Consider the following 21246-nt stretch of genomic DNA (forward strand, 5'->3'; position numbering starts at 1 on the left):
CTGGCCTTGCTCAGTGGGTTAAGGATCTGGCATTGCTGTGAGCTGTGGTGTAGGTTGCAGACACGGCTCAGATCCTGCGTTACTGTTGCTTAGGCTGGCAGCTGTAGCTCCAATTCGACCCCTAGCCTGGGAACCTATATAGGCTGCGAGTGCAGCCCTGAGAAAAAAGCAAAAAAATTGTTGAATGAACAGAGAAAGGAAGGGAATAAAACTGATTGGCCCTCAGAGAGGTGGGGCCCATAACTAGTAGAGGGTGGTCCCTGACCCACAGAGAGCTCACCAAGCACAGACCACGTGGCCTGTCTCTGTGGCTCAGAGGCTGGACCGTGGTGCCAGAGGGCTGGGTTCCTGTCCAGCTCTTCCGTTTACACCTGTATGACTTTACTCGATTCCTCAGCCCGCCTGCGCCTCAGTTTCCAGCAGCCCGCGTAAGACCTAATGATTTAATGTGGAAAGTGAAGGGGTCAGCACTGTGACTGGTGAGTAGCAGGTGCTAAGCAAGCACCTGCCATCTGGAGGACAAAGGACAGCGATGTCACAGCATTTGAACTGTCCTTAACTTCTCTTCCTAGTGCACACCGGGTCACACAGTGTCTTCCCTTTTTTTTAGGGTGGGACAAACGCATCACCTTATTCACTCACTCAGTGTCAACACATGCAGTGCTGGGGGACATGTGCAGAGTCGCCGTGCTCCTGCCATGGGTTGGAACTCTGTCTCCTGCTGTATCTCATCCTGGTTAATCCTGCCAGGTAAGTCCGTCTACCTAGAACATTCTGAGACAGCTCCTTCCCATCTTCCTATAGGAACTAATCTCAAAGCTTTTAGGAGTCTGTGGCCCAGTTTGGGGTCCCTTTTTCCTGTGGCTCTAAAAGGCACTATTTGAGGTCAAGAGAAGTACAGCAAGAGAGTTATACTGACTCTTTGACTTGGCAAAATTTGAGGGCTGTCAGGTTATTTTTCTTCTTCCTTATGAGTTTGGACAGAACTGTCTCTAAGAACTAACGTTTGATCTTAGAAGGAGTGTGTGTGCTTGCTTCAGAAGTTTCCTAGGCGTTCCCTGTTGGCTGGGTTAAGGATCCGGAGTTGTCACTGCTGTGGCACAGGTTCAATCCCTGGTCTCAAAAATTCCGCATACCGAGTTCCCTTCATGGCTCAGTAGTTAATGAACCTGACTAGGATCCATGAGGATTTGGGTTCGATCCCTGGCCTCGCTCAGTGGGTTAAGGATCCCATGTTGCCCTGAGCTGTGGTGTAGGTCAAAGATGCGGCTCAAATCCCAAGTTGCTGTGGCCAGTAATTGTAGCTCCAGTTCCACCCCAGCCTGGGAACTTCCATATGCCGCAGATAAGGGCCTAAAAAGCCAGAAAGAAAGAAAGAAAGAAGGAAAGAAGGAAAGAAAGAAAAATTCTGCATGCCTTGGGTGTGACCAAAAAAAAAAAAGGAAGTTTCCTAGACAAAGTGAACCTGAAACTCAGACAAGTGGGCTGAAGCTAAGAGGAGCCCTGACTTGAGGGTGCCTGTCTGCTCTAAGCCGTACATAGAGCTCTCTCAGTCTCCTTTTCTCCCCAGACTATTCTGCAGGGTACTGACTACGAATGCTCATTAGTATTTATTCATCAGGCAGAACACCTACTAGGGCTCAATTCAGACTTGGCGGAGTATGCTGCTGCAAGGAGGGCATGGGTCTCCTAAGAATTTCCTAAAAGACAGGTGGGGACTTGCTTCAGGCCAGCTGGGAAAAGCAGGCCTTTTGAGCAGAGACAGACTCTGGGTGATGAAATAAAATTCCTATTTTAAGGCAAGACAAGAAAAAAAAATTTCTTTCTTGGTCTTTTTAGGGCCACACCCGCAGCATATGGAGGTTCCCAGGTTAGAGGTCTAATGGGAGCAACAGCTGCTGGCCTACACCAGAGCCACAGCAAGGTGGGATCCGAGCTGCATCTGCGACCTACACCACAGCTCAGGGCAACACCGGATCCTTAACCCTCTGAGTAAGGCCAGGGACGGAACCCACAACCTCATGGTTCCTAGTTGGATTCATTTCCACTGTGCCATGACGGGAACTCCAAGACAAGAAAAATTTAAACAAAATTTTTCTCCGCTCACTTGGGCCTCCTCTCTCCCCACTGGTGTGCATGGTGCATGTGCTTTCTGCATGAACCAGCCTCCCCAGTGACAGAAACACCTGCTCAGCCGTAAAGATCAATTTTCCTTCTTTCGGCACCAGCCATTAACTCCTTAGAGGTTAACATTATTGACTTATGGCCTTATTCATGTTATTAACTATATTACTTATATTCTGCCTATCTTACAAGATTATTTTTTCTTGCATTAGCAAATGTGTGACTGAGCGCCCCATAAAATAAGGATTAGATGACTTGAAATGATTGATGAGATATATAGCCCTGTAAGATAGGCGACGGTAATGGTGTGACGCTATAGAGACAGGAAGAAGCAACAAGAGAGAACCCTTTTCTGGACCACAGCAAACTGGTAAGACAGGTGGTTCAGAGGCTTTTGGTTCCTGTTAACAGGGCCTGGTTCAGTAATAACACAGGACTGGCCTGTCATTCAAATCCGTTCCTGACCTGGGAATGAGCATTCCTTGAACTGCGGGACAAACTGGTCATGGAATGCCTCCCAAACCTTGGTTGAAATAATATCTAGGAGTTCTGTGTTGTGGCTCAGTGGTTAACAAATCCGACTAGGAACCATGAGGTTGCAGGTTCGATCCCTGGCCTTGCTCAGTGGGTTAAGGATCCAGCATTGCCGTGAGCTGTGGTGTAGGTTGAAGACATGGCTCGGATCCCGCGTTGCTGTGGCTGTGGCGTAGGCCAGTGGCTACAGCTCCGATTAAACCCCTAGCCTGGGAACCTCCATATGCTGTGGGTGCAGCCCTGGAAAAACACAGAAAGACAAAAAAATTTTAAAAATAAAAAAATTAAAAAAAAAAAAAGAAACTAATGTCTAAAGAGAAGGGACTGTCAAATAAAAAATGTTGCCTAGGAGTTCCTGTTGTGGCTCAGCAGAAACAAATCTGACTAGTATCCATGAGGATGCAGGTTCCATCCCTGGCCTCTCTCAGTTGGTTAAGGATCTGGCGTTGCCGTGAGCTGCGGTGTAGGTCGCAGATGCAGCTGGGATCTGGTGGTGCTGTGACTGTGGCCTAGGCCGGCGGCTACAGCTCCGATGCAACCTATAGCCTAGGAACCTCCATATGCTGCGTGTGCAGCCCTAGAAAAAACCCAAAAAACAAAACAAAAAAATGTTGCCCACCATCCAGTTCTACAAGAATCAAGTCATTAGCCACTGCAGTCGCTGACCTACAGTACACCCTGGAGGGAATTCGGGGTGGAAGATCAGGATGGATTTTTGTTTGTTTGTTTTAGGGTAACAAAGGATTTTGTGCCCTGGAAAAAACTGGCAAAACCAGCCCTCAGATACGTAGCTATATTAAGAAGAAAATGTTAGAAGCTCATTTCCCCCCATCTTCCTATTCTTAGAAAAGCTCTAAAACCACTGACTAAGCACACTACCTGTTCCTCGAGATGAGAGGCTACCAACCTTCTGCCAAGATGTGCACTTGACTGTGTCCACACCCGTGTCAAAATCATACTTACATGGCCTCCCCCTCTTACCTCTTTGGAATGGCCCTCAGAGCTTTCTGAAAGGCTAAGTGCTGAGTTACAGTCCTCAGGTTGGCTCCAATAAAATTCTCCATTTCTTCCTTAAATTGACCATTGATTTTTTTTTTTTTTATGTCTTTTTTAGGGCCTCACCCACAGCATATGGACGTTCTCAGGCTAGGGGTCAATTCAGAGCTGCGGCTGTTGGCCTACGCACGTTCAGCCCTATATTTACACAGAGCAAGACTGATACTCAGGGACATTCAGTAAATTACCTGTGGTCCTCTCACTAGCAAGGCAGAGCCAGGCTGGGAACCACGGCTGCCTTTCCATCAAGCTGCCCTGCCTCTCAGAGCTTCTTGCGAAGTATGTTTCATTACCACACACACCAGGCTCATTGGGCTCACCTGCAGGGAGCTGGCTCCGCCAGTGTCCTGGGATGGGTTTGCTGCCTGGTTTTACTGCACTCTGGTTTCCTGAGACTCGAGAAGCAGTGAGTACGCCTACCCACTTCCCTGAAAAAGGCAAGATATTCACTCCAGAGTGATGGGTGGAACAGCAGGACCTGCAGGCACGGAAACCGGTACTTCAGAACACTGCTGCAGTCAGGTAGGGACTTGCAGGGAGAGACACCTGTACAACCAGATCCACCAACTCAGAGCAGAGACAGAGCCCCAGCTAACCACTGGACTCCTTAGCCCTCCCCCTCCTTTGCGATTTGGGCTTCAAGCGTGGCTCATCCAGAAGTGCCACCAGCACCCTTCGGTCCTGCTTGTCATTGCTGGGCTTTATTCCTAAGTCTTCTCTTGCAACTTGACAACAAGATGGCAACTCTAAGCCTACATTGTCGTTATCGCTTATGAAGTTAGGGGAGAAGACAGAACATCGTTGCTTAATGACTCTGGCAAGAGCCCCAGGGAGCACTGGGACTGGCCAGGTTTGGTAGTGTCCCCTTTCCAGGGGTATGGGGTCAGAATTTGATTGTATGGCCTCCTTGGGGTAAGGGGCAGGGCTCAAACCCACTGGAAGCATGGGGACTGAGAAGGATTTCCATAGGTGTGGCTTATTGCCCAGAAGGTCTGCTGGGGTGACATCCTCTTGACCTTCGGGGTGCCACCTCCTGGCAGCGTGGACACTGTCAAACAATCTGTTCCAGCCAGACTGCTGCTGGCTTCCAAGAATAGCACAACATTCAAATCAGCTTAAACAGTGAGGAAATGTGTTTAGTAGGCCACCTAACTGAAAACCCGGCAGCAGGTCGGCCCCCAGCCTGATGTAGTCACCTATGTAGTCATGCCAGTTGGGGAAATGACGGTCTTTTCAGTAGGAGGTGCTGGACAAGCGGATGTCCACATGCAAAAAAGTGAATGTAAACACTGACCTCAGGCCATGAGCAAAATGGACGATAGACCCAAATATAAGAACTAAAACTACAGCTTCTAGTAGAAAATGTACAAGAAAATCTTCATGATCTTGATTTTGGGCAAAGATTTTTTTTTTTTTTTTGGTCTTTTTGCCTCTTCTAGGGCCGCTTCCTGCTGCATATGGAGGTTCCCAGGCTAGGGGTCGAATCGGAGCTGCAGCCGCTGGCCTACGCCAGAGCCGCAGCAACGTGGAATCCAAGCCACATCTGGGACCTACACCACAGCTCACAGCAACACCGGATCCTTAACCCACTGAGCAAGGCCAAGGATCGAACCCACAACCCCATGGTTCCTAGTCAGTCGTTAACCACTGTTCCACGACGGGAACTCCAGGGCAAAGATTTTTTAGCTATGACATCAAAAGCACAATCCATAAGGGAAAACATTTATAATAGACTTCATCAAAATTAAAAGCTTTTATTTTTCAAAAGGCACTATTAGGAATTCCCTTGTAGCTCACTGTTTTTAGGGGTCTGGTGTTGTCACTGCAGGGGTTCAGGGCACTGCTGTGGTGTGGGTTTGATCCCTGGCCCAGAAACTTCCAAATGATATGGATGTGCCTCCCCCCCCCGCAACTAAAGGCACTTTTTTTTTTTTAGGGCCACGCCCACAGCATGTGGAGGTTCCCAGGCTAGGGGTCTAATTCGAGCTACAGCTGCTGGCTTACACCACAGCCACAGTCATGCCAGATCCAAGCCACATCTGTGACCTACGCTACAGCTCATGGCAACGCCAGATCCTTAACCTACTGAGCGAGGCCAGGGATCGAACCCAAAACCTCATAGTTTCTGGTAAGAATTGTTTCCACTGCGCCACGATGGGAATTCCCCCAAAGGCACCATGAAAAAAACATGAAGGACAAGACACAGAACTGGAAGAGAATATTGGCACATCAAATATCCAGTAAAGTGCTTGTATCTAGAATATACAAAGAACTCCTAAAAACTCAATAAAAAGATATCCCAATAAAATGAGCAAAAGGTTTGAACAGATAACTTTACCCAAAAATGATCTGTGGATGGCAAATGTACACGTAAAAAGATCTCAAATCATGAATCATCAGGGAAAGGCCAATTAAGACCACAGTGGATTCCATCACGGACTCAGTAGAATGGCAATAATCCAAGGACTGACAACACCAAGTGCTGGTGATGGTACGGAGGGCTGGGACCCTCACAGTCGGCAAGTGGGGGTGTAAAACGGCACCACTGTCTTTGGAAACAGTTGGTAGTTTCTTTAAAAGTTAAACACATACACTTACCGTATGACCCAGGCAATCCCACTCCTACGTATCTATCCAAGAAAAATGAAAATGTTCAGAGCCCTAGTATTCATAATAATCCCAAACTGGAAGCAGTCCAGATGTCTCTCAGTTTGTAAATAAACATGCTATAGTCATACCTTGGCAGGTGAGGTAGTCTAGAACACTGGTTAAATGAACCTGGACAGGAAGTTCCTGTTGTGGCTCAGTGGTAACGAGCCAGACTAGTATCCATAAGGTTGCAGGTTCGATTCCTCTCCTCGATCAGTGGGTTTAGGATCTGGCCTTGCCATGAACTGTGGTGTAGGACACAGATGGGGCTCAGAACCTGCGTCGCTGTGGCTGTGCTGTAGGCCAGCAGCTGTAGATCGGATTCGACCCCCTAGCCAGGGAACTTCCATGTGCTGCAGGTGTGGACCTATAAAGCCAAAAAAAAAAAAAAAAAAGACTCTGGACGACTTACTAGCTGTGTGCTTTTAACATATTTAAATTATTTGAGGAGTTCCCTGATGGCTCAGGGTTAAGGGTCTGGCATCACTGCAGGGGCTTGGGTCACTGTGGTGGTGTGGGTTCTATTCCTGGCTCAGGAACTTTTGCATGCAGCAGGTGCAGCCAAAAAAAACGTAAATTCTCTGAGCCTCAGTTTTTTCACCCATAAAACTGAAATATGAATACCTAGCTCATAGAAGTACAGTGAGAATTAAATGAGGGAATGTAGATAATGTGTCTCAGTGCTCAAAACAGCTGTTTCTAGAGTATCCATTTACTTAAAGAATTAGGGGGAAATTATGTAATTTTAAAGGGAACTGAGGGAGTTCCCGTTGTGGTGCAGTGGTTAACGGATCCGACTACGAACCACGAGGTTGCGGGTTCCGTCCCTGGCCTTGCTCAGTGGGTTAACGATCTGGCGTTGCCATGAGCTGTGGTGTAGGTTGCAGATGCGGCTCGGATCCTGCATAGCTGTGGCTCTGGTGTAGGCCGGAGGCTACAGCTCCGATTCAACCCCTAGCCTGGGAACCTCCATATGCCGCCAGAGCGGCCCAGAGAAATAGTAAAAAGACAAAAAATATATATATATAAATATAAATAAATAAATAAAATTAAAAAATAATAATAGAGGGAACTGAGGAGTTCTTTTGTGGTTCGGTGGGTTAAGGATTAGTGTTGTCACTGCAGTGGCTAGAGTCACTGCTGTAGTGCAGGTTCAGTCCTGGCCCAGGACCTTCTACCTGTGGTGGGTATGGCCAAAAATAAATAAATAAATAAAAGAGAAAGCGCGCGCGAGAATGAGAGAGAGAGCGAGAGAAAATAAAAGGCAATTTAATTATTTAATTTATATAAAAACAGAAACATATCACACATATCTGTTTATGGTCATTTTGTATATGGAAAAATATATATTTGACCCCTACCTCACACCATACCAAAGGTAATTTCTGGAAGCATTACAGATCTGAAGCTAAAATAGTTTTTATTTATTTTTATTTTTTATTTTCTTTGTCTTTTCCAGGGCCACACCCACGGCATATGGAGGTTCCCAGGCTAGGGGTCTGATGGGAGCTGTAGCCGCTGGCCTACACCACAGCCCCAGCAATGTGGGATCCAAGCTGCATCTTTGACCTACACCACAGTTTACGGCAACGCCGGATCCTTAACCCACTGAGTGAGGCCAGGGATCGAACCTGCATACTCATGGTTCCTAGTCGGATTCGTTAACTACTGAGACACGACGGGAACACCATAAAATAAATAGTTTTTAGAACAAAACAGAAGAATATCTTTCTGACTTTAGAATAAGTAGAGCTTTCACAAACAGGAAACAAAAAAAATGCCAGTCATGAATGAAAAAAAAATGTTAAATGAAATATATGAAAACTAAGCCTCCATTCATCAAAAGACACACCATTAAGCGAGTAAAAAGACACCCTCCAAAACAGGATAAAATATTCCCAACATATATATCTATCTGATAAGGATCTCAAATCCAGACTTTTAAAAGAGCTTACAAATCGACGAGGAAAAGAGAAAACCCAAGGAAAAAAATGGGCAAAGATTCAGACACATCACAAAAGAAGCTATACAAATGCCAAATAGAAATATGAAAAAGTTCTTGGAGTTCCCATCGTGGCGCAATGGTTAATGAATCCGACTAGGAACCATGAGGTTGCGGGTTCGGTCCCTGCCCTTGCTCAGTGGGTTAACGATCCGGTGTTGCCGTGAGCTGTGGTGTAGGTTGCAGACGCGGCTCGGATTCGGATCCCGCGTTGCTGTGGCTCTGGCGTACGCCGGAGACTACAGCTCCGATTGGACCCCTAGCCTGGGAACCTCCATATGCCATGGGAGCGGCCCAAGAAATAGCAAAAAGACAAAAAAAAAAAAAAAAGAAATATGAAAAAGTTCTTAACTTCATTACCTTGCAAATAAACTATAATATTGTACTATTCCGCTTGATCAGATAAAGTAAAAAGGATGAAAACAAGTCTAGACAAAGATGTGAAGCAATAGGAACTCTCAGTTGAAAACTGCTCTAATTACTTTAGAAAGCTAATGAGCAGTAGATGCTAAAGCTGAAAATATGGCTCCCCTAAGACCCAGCAAATGCACTCCCAGCAGAAATGTAGGCATGTGTATATATTTTTTTCTATTTCGCTAAAGATGACTCTTCTTGGCATTTTAAGGTTTGTTTTGTTAGTAATTAATTTTTATTACTTTAAAAGAATGTAATACTGGAGTTCTTGTTGTGGCTTAGCGGGTGAAGAACCTGACACAGTGCCTCTGAAGATACAGGTTGGGTCCTTGGCCTCACTCAGGGGGTTAAGGATCTGGTGTAGGTCACAGATACAGCTAGGATCTAGCGTTACTGTGACCATGATGTGGGCTGGCAGCTGTAGCTCCAATTTGACTCCTAGCCTGGGAACTTCCATATGACACAGGTGCGGCCCTTAAAAAAAAAGTAATAGACTATAATATTAATTAGTTCATTTTTGTTTTATTTTATTTTATTTTATTTTTCATCTTTTTGCCATTTCTAGGGCCACTCCCGCAGCATATGGAGATTCCCAAGCTAGGGGTCTAATCAGAGCTGTAGTCACCAGCCTACGCCAGAGCCACAGCAACAAGGGATCCGAGCCGCGTCTGCAACCTACACCAGCGCTCACAGCAACGCCAGATCCTTAACCCACTGAGCAAGGCCAAGGATCGAACCCACAACCTCATGATTCCTAGTTGGATTCGTTAACCACTGTGCCATGAAGGGAACTAAATAATTAGTTTTTTTTTTTTTTTTAATTTTGGCCATGTCTGTGTCATGCAGAAGTTCCTGGGCCAGGGATCAATCAAACTCAAGCCACAATAGTAACCTGAGCCACAGCAGTGACAACGCCAAGTCTTTAACTGCTAGGCCACCAGGGAACTCCAATATTAGTTAGTTATTGCTGCAACAATTCTACAAACCAAACCACTTTATAATTCAGTGGCTCTCAAGTCTATAGGTCAGCTAGGAAGTTCTGTTGATCTTGGTTGTCATAGGCATGTGTGTGTTAACCGAAAGACATGCATAAAAATATTCATACCAGTGCAATGTGTAACAGCCCATATGGAAACAGCCCACAAGAGCGGAATGGCTAAATTTATTATAATATGTCCATATCATGCAATGAGAATGAACAAATTACAATCACACACGAAGACTATGGTCTAATCTCACAAACATAGTTTTAAGCAAAATATGCCAGACTCAAAATATTTTTTCCTTTCAGGCCACACCTGTGGCATATGGAAGCTCCCAGGCTAGGGGTCAAATCAGAGGTACAGCCGCTGACCTATGCCACAGCCACAGCAATGCCAGATCTGAGCTGCGTCTATGACCTACGCTGCAGCTTGTGGCAACGCTGGATCCTTAACCCACTGAACAAGGCCAGGGATGGAACCTGTGTCTTTGTGGACACTAGTTGGGGTTTTTTTTTTGTTTGTTTTGTTTTTTGTTTTTTTTTGTCTTTTGTCTTTTTGTTGTTGTTGCTATTTCTTGGGCCGCTCCCGCAGCATATAGAGGTTCCCAGGCTAGGGGTTGAATCGGAGCTGTAGCCACCGGCCTACACCAGAGCCACAGCAACTCGGGATCCAAGCCACGTCTGCAACCTACACCACAGCTCACGGCAACGCCGGATCATTAACCCACTGAGCAAGGGCAGGGACCGAACCCGCAACCTCATGGTTCCTAGTCGGATTCGTTAACCACTGCGCCACGACGGAAACTCCTAGGTGGGGTTTTATTATCACTGAGCCACAACAGAAAAGATGTTTTCTTTTCTATGAAGTTTCTTTGGTGGGAAAGTCTGCAAAGCACCGCTTGTGTTTCGCTGTGGCGAGGTTTTGAGAGAGCCACCTTCAGGAGTCTTCCACTTGGCTTCTCTAAGGGGCTGGGGTTCTGGGCACCTGTGCCAGGGCTCATGAGACTAGGGTGAGGTGCCCTGGTCAGATTCTGTCTGTCCTGATTTTTTTTTTTTTTGTTATTGAAGTATAGTTGATTTACAGTGTGGTTGTTAATTTCTGTGATTCAGGTTATACGTATATATGTATATACATCTTTAAAAAATATTCTTTTCCATTATGGTTTATCATAGGGCATTGAATATAGTTCTCTGTGCTATACAGTGGGACTTTCTTGTTTATCCCCTTGCTCCATATGTTAAGCTTTGATATTTTTCTTTTTTTTTTGTCTTTTTTTTTTTTTTTTTTTTTTTTTTGCTATTTCTTGGGCCGCTGCCGTGGCATATGGAGGTTCCCAGGCTAGGGGTCGAATCGGAGCTGTAGCTTCCAGCCTACACCAGAGCCACAGTAACGTGGGATCGGAGCCACGTCTGCAGCCTACACCACAGCTCACGGCAACGCCGGATCCTTAACCCACTGAGCAAGGGCAGGGACCGAACCCGCAACCTCATGGTTCCTAGTCAGATTCGTTAACCACTGCGCCACGACGGGAACTCCTGATGTTTTTCTCATTATGGGTTTTTTCTGTTAATTTTTGCTTTTTTGAAATATTGTCTTGATTATTGAGGTTTGGGCATGCACTTAAATTTTGTGTCTGATTCTCCTTTAGACTATGACAGCCGGAACAGATTTAAGAAAAAAAGAAAGAAAAATATCTGATAGTTTTTACTGTTAAAGCAAAATCTTTATGCTCCCTAAGCAGTAAATACTTTCAGTTGGGTTTCACCTCTTAACATGTACCAGTTCTCTTATCGAGGGAGTAAGGAAGGGACTACAGGATGTAGCCACTAGAGGGCGCCAAAGAACAGTTTATACAAAACCCTCCGGTAAGGGTGTCCGCCAGGAAAGCCATTCTTCCAGCCTGAATTCCTTTTCTCTGACAAAAACCCATCCATTTTGTGATTCTCTGCTTCTCTGTAGGCTCCTGACAGAAGCAGTCTCCAAATACATGAGACAAATTTGATAAAATAATATGCTTGGATTCTATTCTTCAAATACCCAAATAAGATATTTATATTAGCTGCAATGATTAGAAAGCCAAAATAAAACCCCATGGGGGTTTAAGCTAGTGAGCCTTGTATTTAAACCTTGGCTTGTGTAGTGTGGGGCAAGGTATCTTGGTAGGGCGACCAACCTTCTGGATTTGCCCTGGGCTGTCCTAGTTTTAACAGTGAAAGCTCCTGCAAACTAAGACCCTCAGTTTTTCTTTTCTGTGCGATGGAAATAATGTCAGTGCCTATCAGTGGGAGAATTGAATGAGAGGATGATGTACCTAGTAGGTGCTGAATAAAAAAATGAGATTAGTTTTGTTACCAAGTAGTACTGCAGATAGTTGCAGGCACAGCCTGAGTTCCTATAAAACCGTTTAAACAGAGCCTCAGCATTTCTGTCAACCTGCTCATGCATCCAATTCAGTTGTAACAAATATTTGCTGGGTGCTTACTTTGTATCAAGAAATCATTGGAGTTCCTCATGGCCCAGCGGAAACAAATCCAACTAAGAACCATGAGGTTTCGGGTTCGATCCCTGGCCTTGCTCAGTGGGTTAAAGATCTGGCTTTGTCGCAAGCTGTGGTGTAGGTTGCAGACGAGGCTCTGATCCCACGTTGCTGTGGCTGTTGTGTGGGCCAGCAGCTGTAGCTCTGATTTGACTCCTTGCCTGGGAACCTCCATATGCCTTGAGTGCTGCCCTAAAAAGCAAAAAAAAAAAAAAAAAAAGGGAAAAGAAAAGAAAGACATTCTTAGTGAAAGTTCCCATCGTGGCTTAGCAGAAACGAATCTGACTAGCATCCATGAGGACACAGGTTCAGTCCCTGGCCTTACTCAGTGAGTTAAAGATCTAGGGTTGCTGTGAGCTATGGTGTGCAAGTTGCAGACATGGCTCGGATTTGGTGTTGCTGTGCTGTGATGTGGGCCAGCAGCTACAGCTCCGATTTGACCCCTAGCCTGGCTTGGGAACCTCCATATATGGTGGGTACAGCCTTAAAAAGACACAGAAAAAAATTGTTAGCAGTTATGGGCATATTTTAAGAAATGATTGACACTCCTCAAGGATATCATGATTTTTTTTTTTTTTGCCTTTTAGGGCCAAACCCACGGCATATGGAGGTTCCCAGGCTAGGGGTCAAATCAGAGCTATAGGTGCGGGCCACAGCCACAGCAGTGCAGGATCTGAGCTGAGTCTGCCACCTACCCCACAGCTCATGGCAACGCCGGATCCTTTACCCACTGAGTAAGGCCAGGGATTGAACCGCAAGCTCATGGTTCCTAGTCGGATTTGTTTCTGCTTCACCACAACGGGAACTCTGGATGTTATGATTTTTAAGGGGACAAGGAAAGACTCAAAGTGTTTGCAGAGTAGAGGGGAAAAAAATAATTCAAGGCTGTTGCCAGCACTCTCATGGGTCTCCTAACTTATCTCCCTAAGCCCGTTCAGTCTCCTTCCAGTCCAATCACCTAACTACCAGGAAACTCAAGATACAGTTTGGGTCTGTTTTCAAAAGCCCAACATCCTCCTAGTCTCGGCATTATTTACTTTTTATAGGGTCTCAACCGACGCTTGAAAGCCTTATCTCTCAAACAGCCCAGACGACTCCCTTGCTCAAATATGCCCTGCTTTCCTTCCTCTGTGCTACTACTCAGTGTTCCCTAAGCCCAGGCCCCGCCTCATTCCCGCCTGTCAAACATAAACTCCTTCCCGTGACCTCAGTGAGTTCTCCACCAGACGTGAGCTCTCGTGTCTCTTATTTCATGTCTACTGTCTTTTCAGCATTGTTCATATTGGTACCATAGACCCTATCCTTGATGTGGGCAAGCATCGTCTTTTCCACTTTTGTTTATTTCACAGCTACAGCCATGCTGGCTCCTTAACCTGCTATGCAGGGCCAGGGATCGAACCAGCACCTCCACAGAGACAGGCTGTCCTACTGTACCCCAGCAGGAACCAGGAACTCCTCATTTCACTTTTTTAATATCTCCTCTAGTTCCTTGTGTGTAGCCAACAAATGTTTATTGAATTATAGCCAGAGGTCTCATTTTAGTATCTGTACCCTGGCTTTGCTTGTTTTTACCTGTATGATTTTTTTTTTTTTTTCTTTTTCTGGCTGCCCCACGACATATTGAGTCCTCAGGCCAAGGATCAGATTAGAGCTGCAGTCATGACCGAAGCCATAGCTTCGGCAACGCTGGATCCTTAACCCACTGTGCTGGGCCAGGGATCGAACCTGCATCCCAGCACTTCCAAGAAGCCATTGATCCTGTTGCGCCACAGCGGGAACTCCCGCTGTGCGATATTGAGTTACTCAATTAACCTCTTTGAGTCTCTGTTTCCTCATGGAACAATGTGGATCATAACAGTACCCACCTCAGGGTTACCACAAGAATGAAAGAAGACAATGCACTTAGAACGCTTAGCATTTGTCCTTGGCACACTAGGAGCTATGGATTATCAGAGGCAGGAAGGATCCATTTAGGCTGGAGGAATCATGGAGGGTTCTGGAGGAAGTGGAATATGAGTTGGGATGTAAATAACGATAAAAGAGAAGACATTTAGGGAGTTCCCATCGTGGCGCAGTGGTTAACGAATCCGACTAGGAACCATGAGGTCGAGGGTTCGATCCCTGCCCTTGCTCAGTGGGTTAACAATCCGGCGTTGCCGTGAGCTGTGGTGTAGGTTGCAGACGCGGCTCGGATCCCGCGTTGCTGTGGCTCTGGCGTAGGCCAGTGGCTAAGGCTCCGATTGGACCCCTAGCCTGGGAACCTCCATATGCTGTGGCAGCGGCCCAAGAAATAGCAAAAAGACCAAAAAAAAAAAAAAAAAAAAAAAAAAGAGAAGACATTTAGACAGAGGGCTCAACCTGAACAAAGACGTAAGAGGAAACAGGAAAGGAGCAAGATGTGTTGAGGACAGGGCTGATCAGGACTTGGGAAATAGCTTTGGAGAAAGTCTCCAGGAAGAGACAGGTGGAGTACATTTCCCAGGAGTGTGGATTAGCAGGTTGGAAGGAAGGGAAGGAAGTCAGTCTCTGGTGGTCTCCTCCTTGGGTTTGCCCCTGTAAGCAACAGCAACATGAGAAGTGACCAGTTAAACAGGTGAGAGAGTTAAATCAGCCTGTGTTTACAACAACTTGCGGCAAAAAATGGAAACGGACAAAATGACAACTACTGCTAATTATTAGCAGGTTAAGCTTAAAGTCCTGTATTTGTGTCACATAATTAAGGTACAAGAAGGAGTGAATTTGGCTTATTGGCAGTTTGGGGGGTTGGGGGTGGGGGAGGCATTCAAGGAAAAGGGTTATAAAGTCAGTTTGAAGAATTTCCGTCGTGACTCAGCAGGTTAAGAACCCGGCATAGTCTCCGTGAGGATTTGGGTTCCATCCCTGGCCTCGCTCCATGGGTTAAGGATCCTGGGTTGCCGTAAGCTGCAGTGTGGGATGCAGATGCGGCTCATAGTTGGTGTTGCTATGGCTGTGGCATAGGCCGGCAGCTGCAGTTCTGATTTGACTCCTAGCCTGGGAACTTCCATGAGCTTCAGGTGAGGCCCTAAAAAGAAAAAAAAAAAAAAAATGGAGTTCCCGTTGTGGCTCAGCGGTTAACGAATCCGACTAGGAACCATGAGGCTGCAGGTTCGATCCCTGCCCTTGCTCAGTGGATTAACGATCCGGTGTTGCTGTGAGCTCTGGTGTAGGTTGCAGACATGGCTTGGATTCCAAGTTGCTCTTGCTGTGGTGTGGGCCGGCGGCTACAGCTCCGATCGACCCCTAGCTTGGGAACCTCCATATGTCACGGGAGCGGCCCAAGAAAAGGCAAAAAAAGGCAAAAAATAAAATAAAAAAGTCAGTTTGAGCCAGAGGGTCAGGGGAGCCACGGAATTTGCTAGTGCAATCATCTAGCACCCTGATGGGTGTTGGGAGTCAGATGAAGGAAGGTCAAGGTCTCCCTGTACCGTCGTGGCCCAATCACACCTGAGTATTTCAGGTAGTCATGTTTTGGTTGCAAAGAACAGAAGCCCAAGTGGGAAGGAAATGAACTGGCCCCCAGCAGCAGACTCAAATGGTGCCCCTCCCAGACCTTGTTAACAGGCAGTGCACCCATCCCCAGCTGCTGTGAGTATGGGCAGCTAAGGGCTCCCAGATGCTCCAGATTGCAGAGAACTGCTCTGGTTGAAGGGAGCAGCTTTGGTGACCTTAACCCCGTCATGGCCCATGGACTGATACTGGGGTACACAGAGCTGCCCCATGGGCGTGCAGCCATGCAGTGTGGTATACTGGTATACGTTCTCTCCAGAGCTCTCTGATGTGGATCAGGCCGAGGTAGCCTTTGCGCCTTGTCTGGGTCTTTCTCTGCTCTGCTCCACGGCCTTCCTTATAGGCTTCTCCTCCCTCAATAAAGCCCATTCACTGGATCTCTCTTCCAGGCAAAAGAGCCGGAAAATAGCTGGATCCAGTCTCTCGCGCTCTCTCTTTTTTTTTTTTTTACGTCAGAGGGTAATGTGCCAATGTTGCAACAAGGTTTGAGGTGGGCACATGTCACACAAATGCATGAATACCCAGTCATCACGCTCGTGAACTGCAAAAGGATCCTGGATCCAGGCTCTTACCAGCGTCATCGCCTGTGGTGGCCCCCATTGGTATCTCAGCTCTGGTCATTTATTTCTCATATTGGCTTTATTCTCATATTGGCTTTAATCTCAACCAAGTCCTTTCCTGTGGACCTGTCAGCCCCAGGTATTTGAATAGCTGCGTAGTTCAGCAGCCTCTGTGCCAAGAGCACTTCTCCCTCCTCGTAGTTCCAGCAAAGGCCCAGGACTCACTCCGATTATAGATTATACTGCCTTGGGTCACATGCCTTTCTCTAAATTGATTCCTTCACATGGTGGCTGGGAGAGGTGAGCAGTGATTTGAACAGTCAGGGCTGGGCCGGGCTCCTCCCCAGAGAGGTGAGCAGGAAAGTCTGTCCACGGCAGCCAGCCCTGCGGACAAAGAGTGGGGAAGGATTGGTTCCCCAGAGGAAATTAGGGTCCTCTTACCAGAAGAAAGGGAATATCGTCTGGAAGGACGGAAAAAACACCTCCCCCATAGATCCTGACAAGCTCAAGGTGTCGCCATGAAGACATTGGGGGGAGTTCCCTGGTGGCTCAGTGGGCTAAAGACCTGACCTTGTCACTGCTGTGGCATGGATTCGATCCCTGGCCCATGAACCTCTTTTTTTTGGCTTTTCTAGGGCTGCACCCATGGCACATGGAGGTTCCCAGGCTAGGGGTTGAATTGAAGCTGTAGCCACTGGCCTATGCCAGAGCCACAGCATCTTGGGATCCAAGCCACGTCTGTGACCTACACCACAGCTCATGGCAACACCGGATCCTTAACCCACCGAGCAAGGGCAGGGACCAAACCCGCAACCTCATGGTTACTAGCTGGATTCATTAACCACTGAGCCACAATGGGAACTCCTGGCCCATGAACTTCTGCATGCTGTGGGCATGGCCAAAAAAATACTTAGAAAAAAAAAAGACATTATAGTGAGATGCATGGAAACCATCATCTGAGGAGTAGTGGCAAGAAAAAGAGACTTAATCCCTGTTGTCTAGGAGGATGGGTAGAGGGTGTGGGAAAGGGAGCATGATCATTCTCTTCAAATATTTGGAACGTCGTCATGACGAAGTGGGATTAGATGTGTGCCGTGAAGCTTTAGGGGATAACATTTGGACCTGAGGTCAGAGATTAGAGGGAGGCAGATCATCCATAAGAAATACATAGAAATACCACATATTATCACTCACACACACAAAATATATGTATGCCATCAAAGCTGTCCTACCAAAGAACAGGCCAGTTTGAGAGGTGGTGAGTTCGCTGTGTCTGGGAGCCGTGAGTGGGCACAGCACCCTGCCCATGAGGAATAACACGCTGTGCTTCATTCTCACCTTGGCTGTTGCATGAAGGCTCTGTCTAGGGAGACCCTACCTGGAATGCTCCAGTTGGGTCTTCTCTTGGGAAATCTGTCTCACCCCAGTAACGTGACCAGCAGTGCCTCTGCCAGGCGTACCTCTGGGCCCTTTTGTGAGTCATGACATGGGTGATACAGTCCTCCTGGCGATACAGTCACCTCAGCATGTGTCTGAACTTCCCCTGGTTGGGTGAGAGCACCCCAGGGCAGTGACTATCTCATTTGTCTTACCCCCTCAAGAAATATTTGCTGAATAAATAATTTTATGTAAACTTTTGTGGGGAGTTCCCGTCGTGGCACAAGTGGTTAATGAATCCGACTAGGAACCATGAGGTTGCGGGTTCGGTCCCTGCCCTTGCTCAGTGGGTTAAGGATTTGGCGTTGCTGTGAGCTGTGGTGTAGGTCACAGACGCGGCTTGGATCCCTCATTGCTGTGGCTCTGGCGTAGGCCGGTGGCTACAGCCCCGATTCAACCCCTAGCCTGGGAACCTCCATATGCCGCGGGAGCGGCCCAAGAAATAGCTAAAAAAAAAATAAAAGCAAAAAACTTTTGTGGAAGGATTCTTGCCTTGGGGAAAATTATGTGACTAAGGAGCCACAAGGATGCTGCTGGGACTATAGGCATTTATGACCAGCGGGGTGATGCTGAACTTGAAGCTGACTTATAGGTGAATAACTGGGAATACCCAAGGCCGCTTTGGCTTTTGCAGCTGTTGGAGGGGGAGAGACATCCTTTCTGGCCCTTCCTCTGAGAGTTACATCAAGGGGCACCCTCTGGAAACTTTTGGGGGAGAACAGGGGAGCAGAGAAAGAATTTACTTTGGAACATAAAATGAGGTGCTACGTTTCAGTCTTTGTGCCTTCGCACTGCTCCTTCCCAAACCTGGAAGAGTGCCCTAGCCCCCTTCTTCCTGTAGCTTCCATACTCCTCCCCTTTTACCCAGTCTGGTGACACCATCCCCAGGAAGCTTTCGGAAAAGCACTTCCCCCTCTTTCCACCCCACCAAGTAGGAGTTATTTCGCCTTTTCTGGGCTCCCTCCCACTGCTGGGGGAGGGGGAGCAAACGGCCTGCCTCCACCAAGGCACTTAGAGCAGCGGACCTTGCTTTACTAGTATCTCTCGCCCTTTTAGCCTGCATTCTTCCCCCTGTTGAAGTCATGGACCAAGTCCCTGTGTGGCCTCGGCGCCTAATGCAGGAGACCCATTCGTACGCGCTCACAAACACACACACACACACACACACACGAGTGGATGCCGTAAAGAACAGGACATCAATCAGCATTTTAGGATTTTACAATTGCTAGAGTCGTCGTCCATTGCAGTCCTCCCTTTTACAGATAGTCTTTCTGAAGTCTCCTGATACAATCGTTTGGGTTCATTCAGCGTCTCCTTCTAAAAGCCTAAAGCACTTTCGCTGTTAAAGATCTCAGCATTCTGGGCAGATAAAGGAGGGGTAGGTAGGTGCCAGTATCCTCACAGTTACCGTTGAGGAAACAGAGACGACAGGCTTCTACGGTGGAAAGGGGGCTGTAACGGGAATTTAGGGCTCCAGGCTAGTGCGGAATTTATTGTGTCTCCTTTTGGGAAGCGTGAAAGTAAGTAATTGATTTATGAGCCCCAGGCGGGGAGCCTTGAACCCCCCAGAAGGATTGTGATGGGGTCGGGAGGATTAATGCAGTAAGAGCCTGTGGCATTGACCCCTTGGCTACTTGGCCAAGTCTGGTCGGGTCCGCCGCCCAGCCCATGACTGGCTGACCAATGGGCTGTGGCCTCTTTAAGGCCCAAGGGCCCCGCCTCCGGCTCTTCTCCGACCTCCTCCCACCTCCTTGTCGCCTCTCCGCCAGTTCCAGACTACCCGCGGCAATGAGGTCATCTCCCCGCTGTCCATTGGCTGCGTTGGACCATCAGTCACAGGAAGTCCCGCCGCCGCCCTCGCCTCCCGACTCTGCCCTACCCTTAGTCCGCCCATCCGGCCTCCGTAAGGCCGCTGATTGGCCACCGCAGCTGTCACTCCTCCAGCGGGCGGTGTGGGGGGCGGGAGGCGGGTGTGGTGGGAGGGCCCTCAGCTTCCGTGGCTGAGAGGAGCCGGCCGCGGCCGTGTATGTGGTGTCCGCCGCGGCAGCGAGAGCGACTGTCCCATCCTTCCCAGCCTCTCGGCTCTGCTCGCCGTACTCCCTCCGCTCGCGCCTACTTCTCCGCAGCTCCGCGCGCCCTGGCTGGACGTTGAACATCGGGAGGAGACGCGCTCGGTGGAAGCCGGAGCGGGGACCGCCGCGGAGCCCGGGCCGTGAGGAGAGCGAGGCGGTGAGTGAGAGTCCGGGCAGGAAGGGGACCCCTCCCCCACCGCGGCCCCGCCCGAGCATCCTTTCTCCTCGCGACCCCGCTGCGCGTGCCTCTAGGGGGTCCAACAAGGCCGGCCTCGCGCCTCCGCCGCCGCCCCGCTCCTCCTGGCAGAGGTCGCAGAACCCCGGCCGGCGGCGCGGGGCGCGGCGGTGCACCTGTACGCCTCCCGGCGGGGCTGCGCGGGTGGGGAGGCAAGGAGGTTCCCGCCCCCGCCGCGCCCCGGGCGTATTGTGACTGCAGGGACCGGGTGTCGGGCGCTTTCTCCCGGATCTTGTGCAAACCCTCAGGATCCAGGTGCAATCCCAGGATGCACAGGAAAGGGAGTCTCACCTGGACTTGTCGATGCCTGTATAGCAGCCTGAATGCTGCCAGGTGTAAGGGATCTGGCAGATTTGAAACTTGACGGCCCAGAAGTTTTACCCTCTCACAGAGTGCCGGTCTGTCAGGACACTTTGATTACATCCCCCACCCTGGCAAGAATGCAAGAGCATTGATCCTCCGTAGTTGCCAGGGCTGGAGTTTTCCAGTCGGACTCTCAAACCTGCCACTTGCTTGCGGTGTGATTTTGGGCCTCAGTTTCCTCGTCTGAGAGTTGGAGATAATAGTGTCTGCCACATGGGGGTCATTTTAGTGTTAAGTGAAATACTGCGCATAAAATGTTTGACCCAGCTCTTGGCACCTTAGTAAAGACCCAAGAAATGTTTGCTTTTATGATGTTGAGAACCATGGTAGACCAGCATGTGTGTAAGGACCAGCCCAACTTGGCCTTGTCAGAATTTCTCGTTTCTCCCTGTTATGAAGCATAACTAAAGGGCAGTTTGGTGGACAACCAACTGCTTACCAGCCTATACCTGACATGAAGTGTGTGTATACAGGAATGTGAAATATGTCACTTCAGTGTAGTAAGGAAATTATATCTGGCTTCATGTACTTTTGCATACTTTAAAATCTGTAAGATGTCTGAAATGCCCCTAAATTTCCAGTTTTTGAGATCTTTTCTACTTCAAGCCAAAGACTGTAACAGACTCTTTATTTTCAATAAGAAGTTAAATTTATGTGTCTTTCTTTCTTTCTTTCTTTCTTTTTTAATGTGTCTTACTTTAGAAGGCCCCCCCCAAAACTCCACATTTCACTTATGCACTTTTACTGTTGAAA

General features: G+C 48.0%; 1 protein-coding gene across 3 annotated transcripts in view; it reads left to right on the forward strand.

The window, feature by feature from the left end:
• MKL1 (megakaryoblastic leukemia (translocation) 1) overlaps window positions 1-21246 on the forward strand; it is a 224578-nt gene that overhangs the window by 5902 nt on the left and 197430 nt on the right. For 2 of the 3 annotated variants that reach the window (XM_021092836.1, XM_021092839.1), the window contains exon 1: window positions 19637-20052. Coding sequence is in view for 1 of the 3 variants with exons in the window: in XM_021092835.1 (XP_020948494.1) it covers window positions 611-750 (140 nt within the window). In the remaining 2 variants the exon portion in view is untranslated. Of the gene's footprint in view, window positions 1-610; window positions 751-19636; window positions 20053-21246 lie in introns of those variants that run through there. The other variant, XM_021092835.1, reaches the window with a different exon arrangement.

This window comes from Sus scrofa, chromosome 5 (genome assembly GCF_000003025.6).
Source record: "Sus scrofa isolate TJ Tabasco breed Duroc chromosome 5, Sscrofa11.1, whole genome shotgun sequence".
NCBI classification, from domain to species: Eukaryota; Metazoa; Chordata; class Mammalia; order Artiodactyla; family Suidae; genus Sus; species Sus scrofa.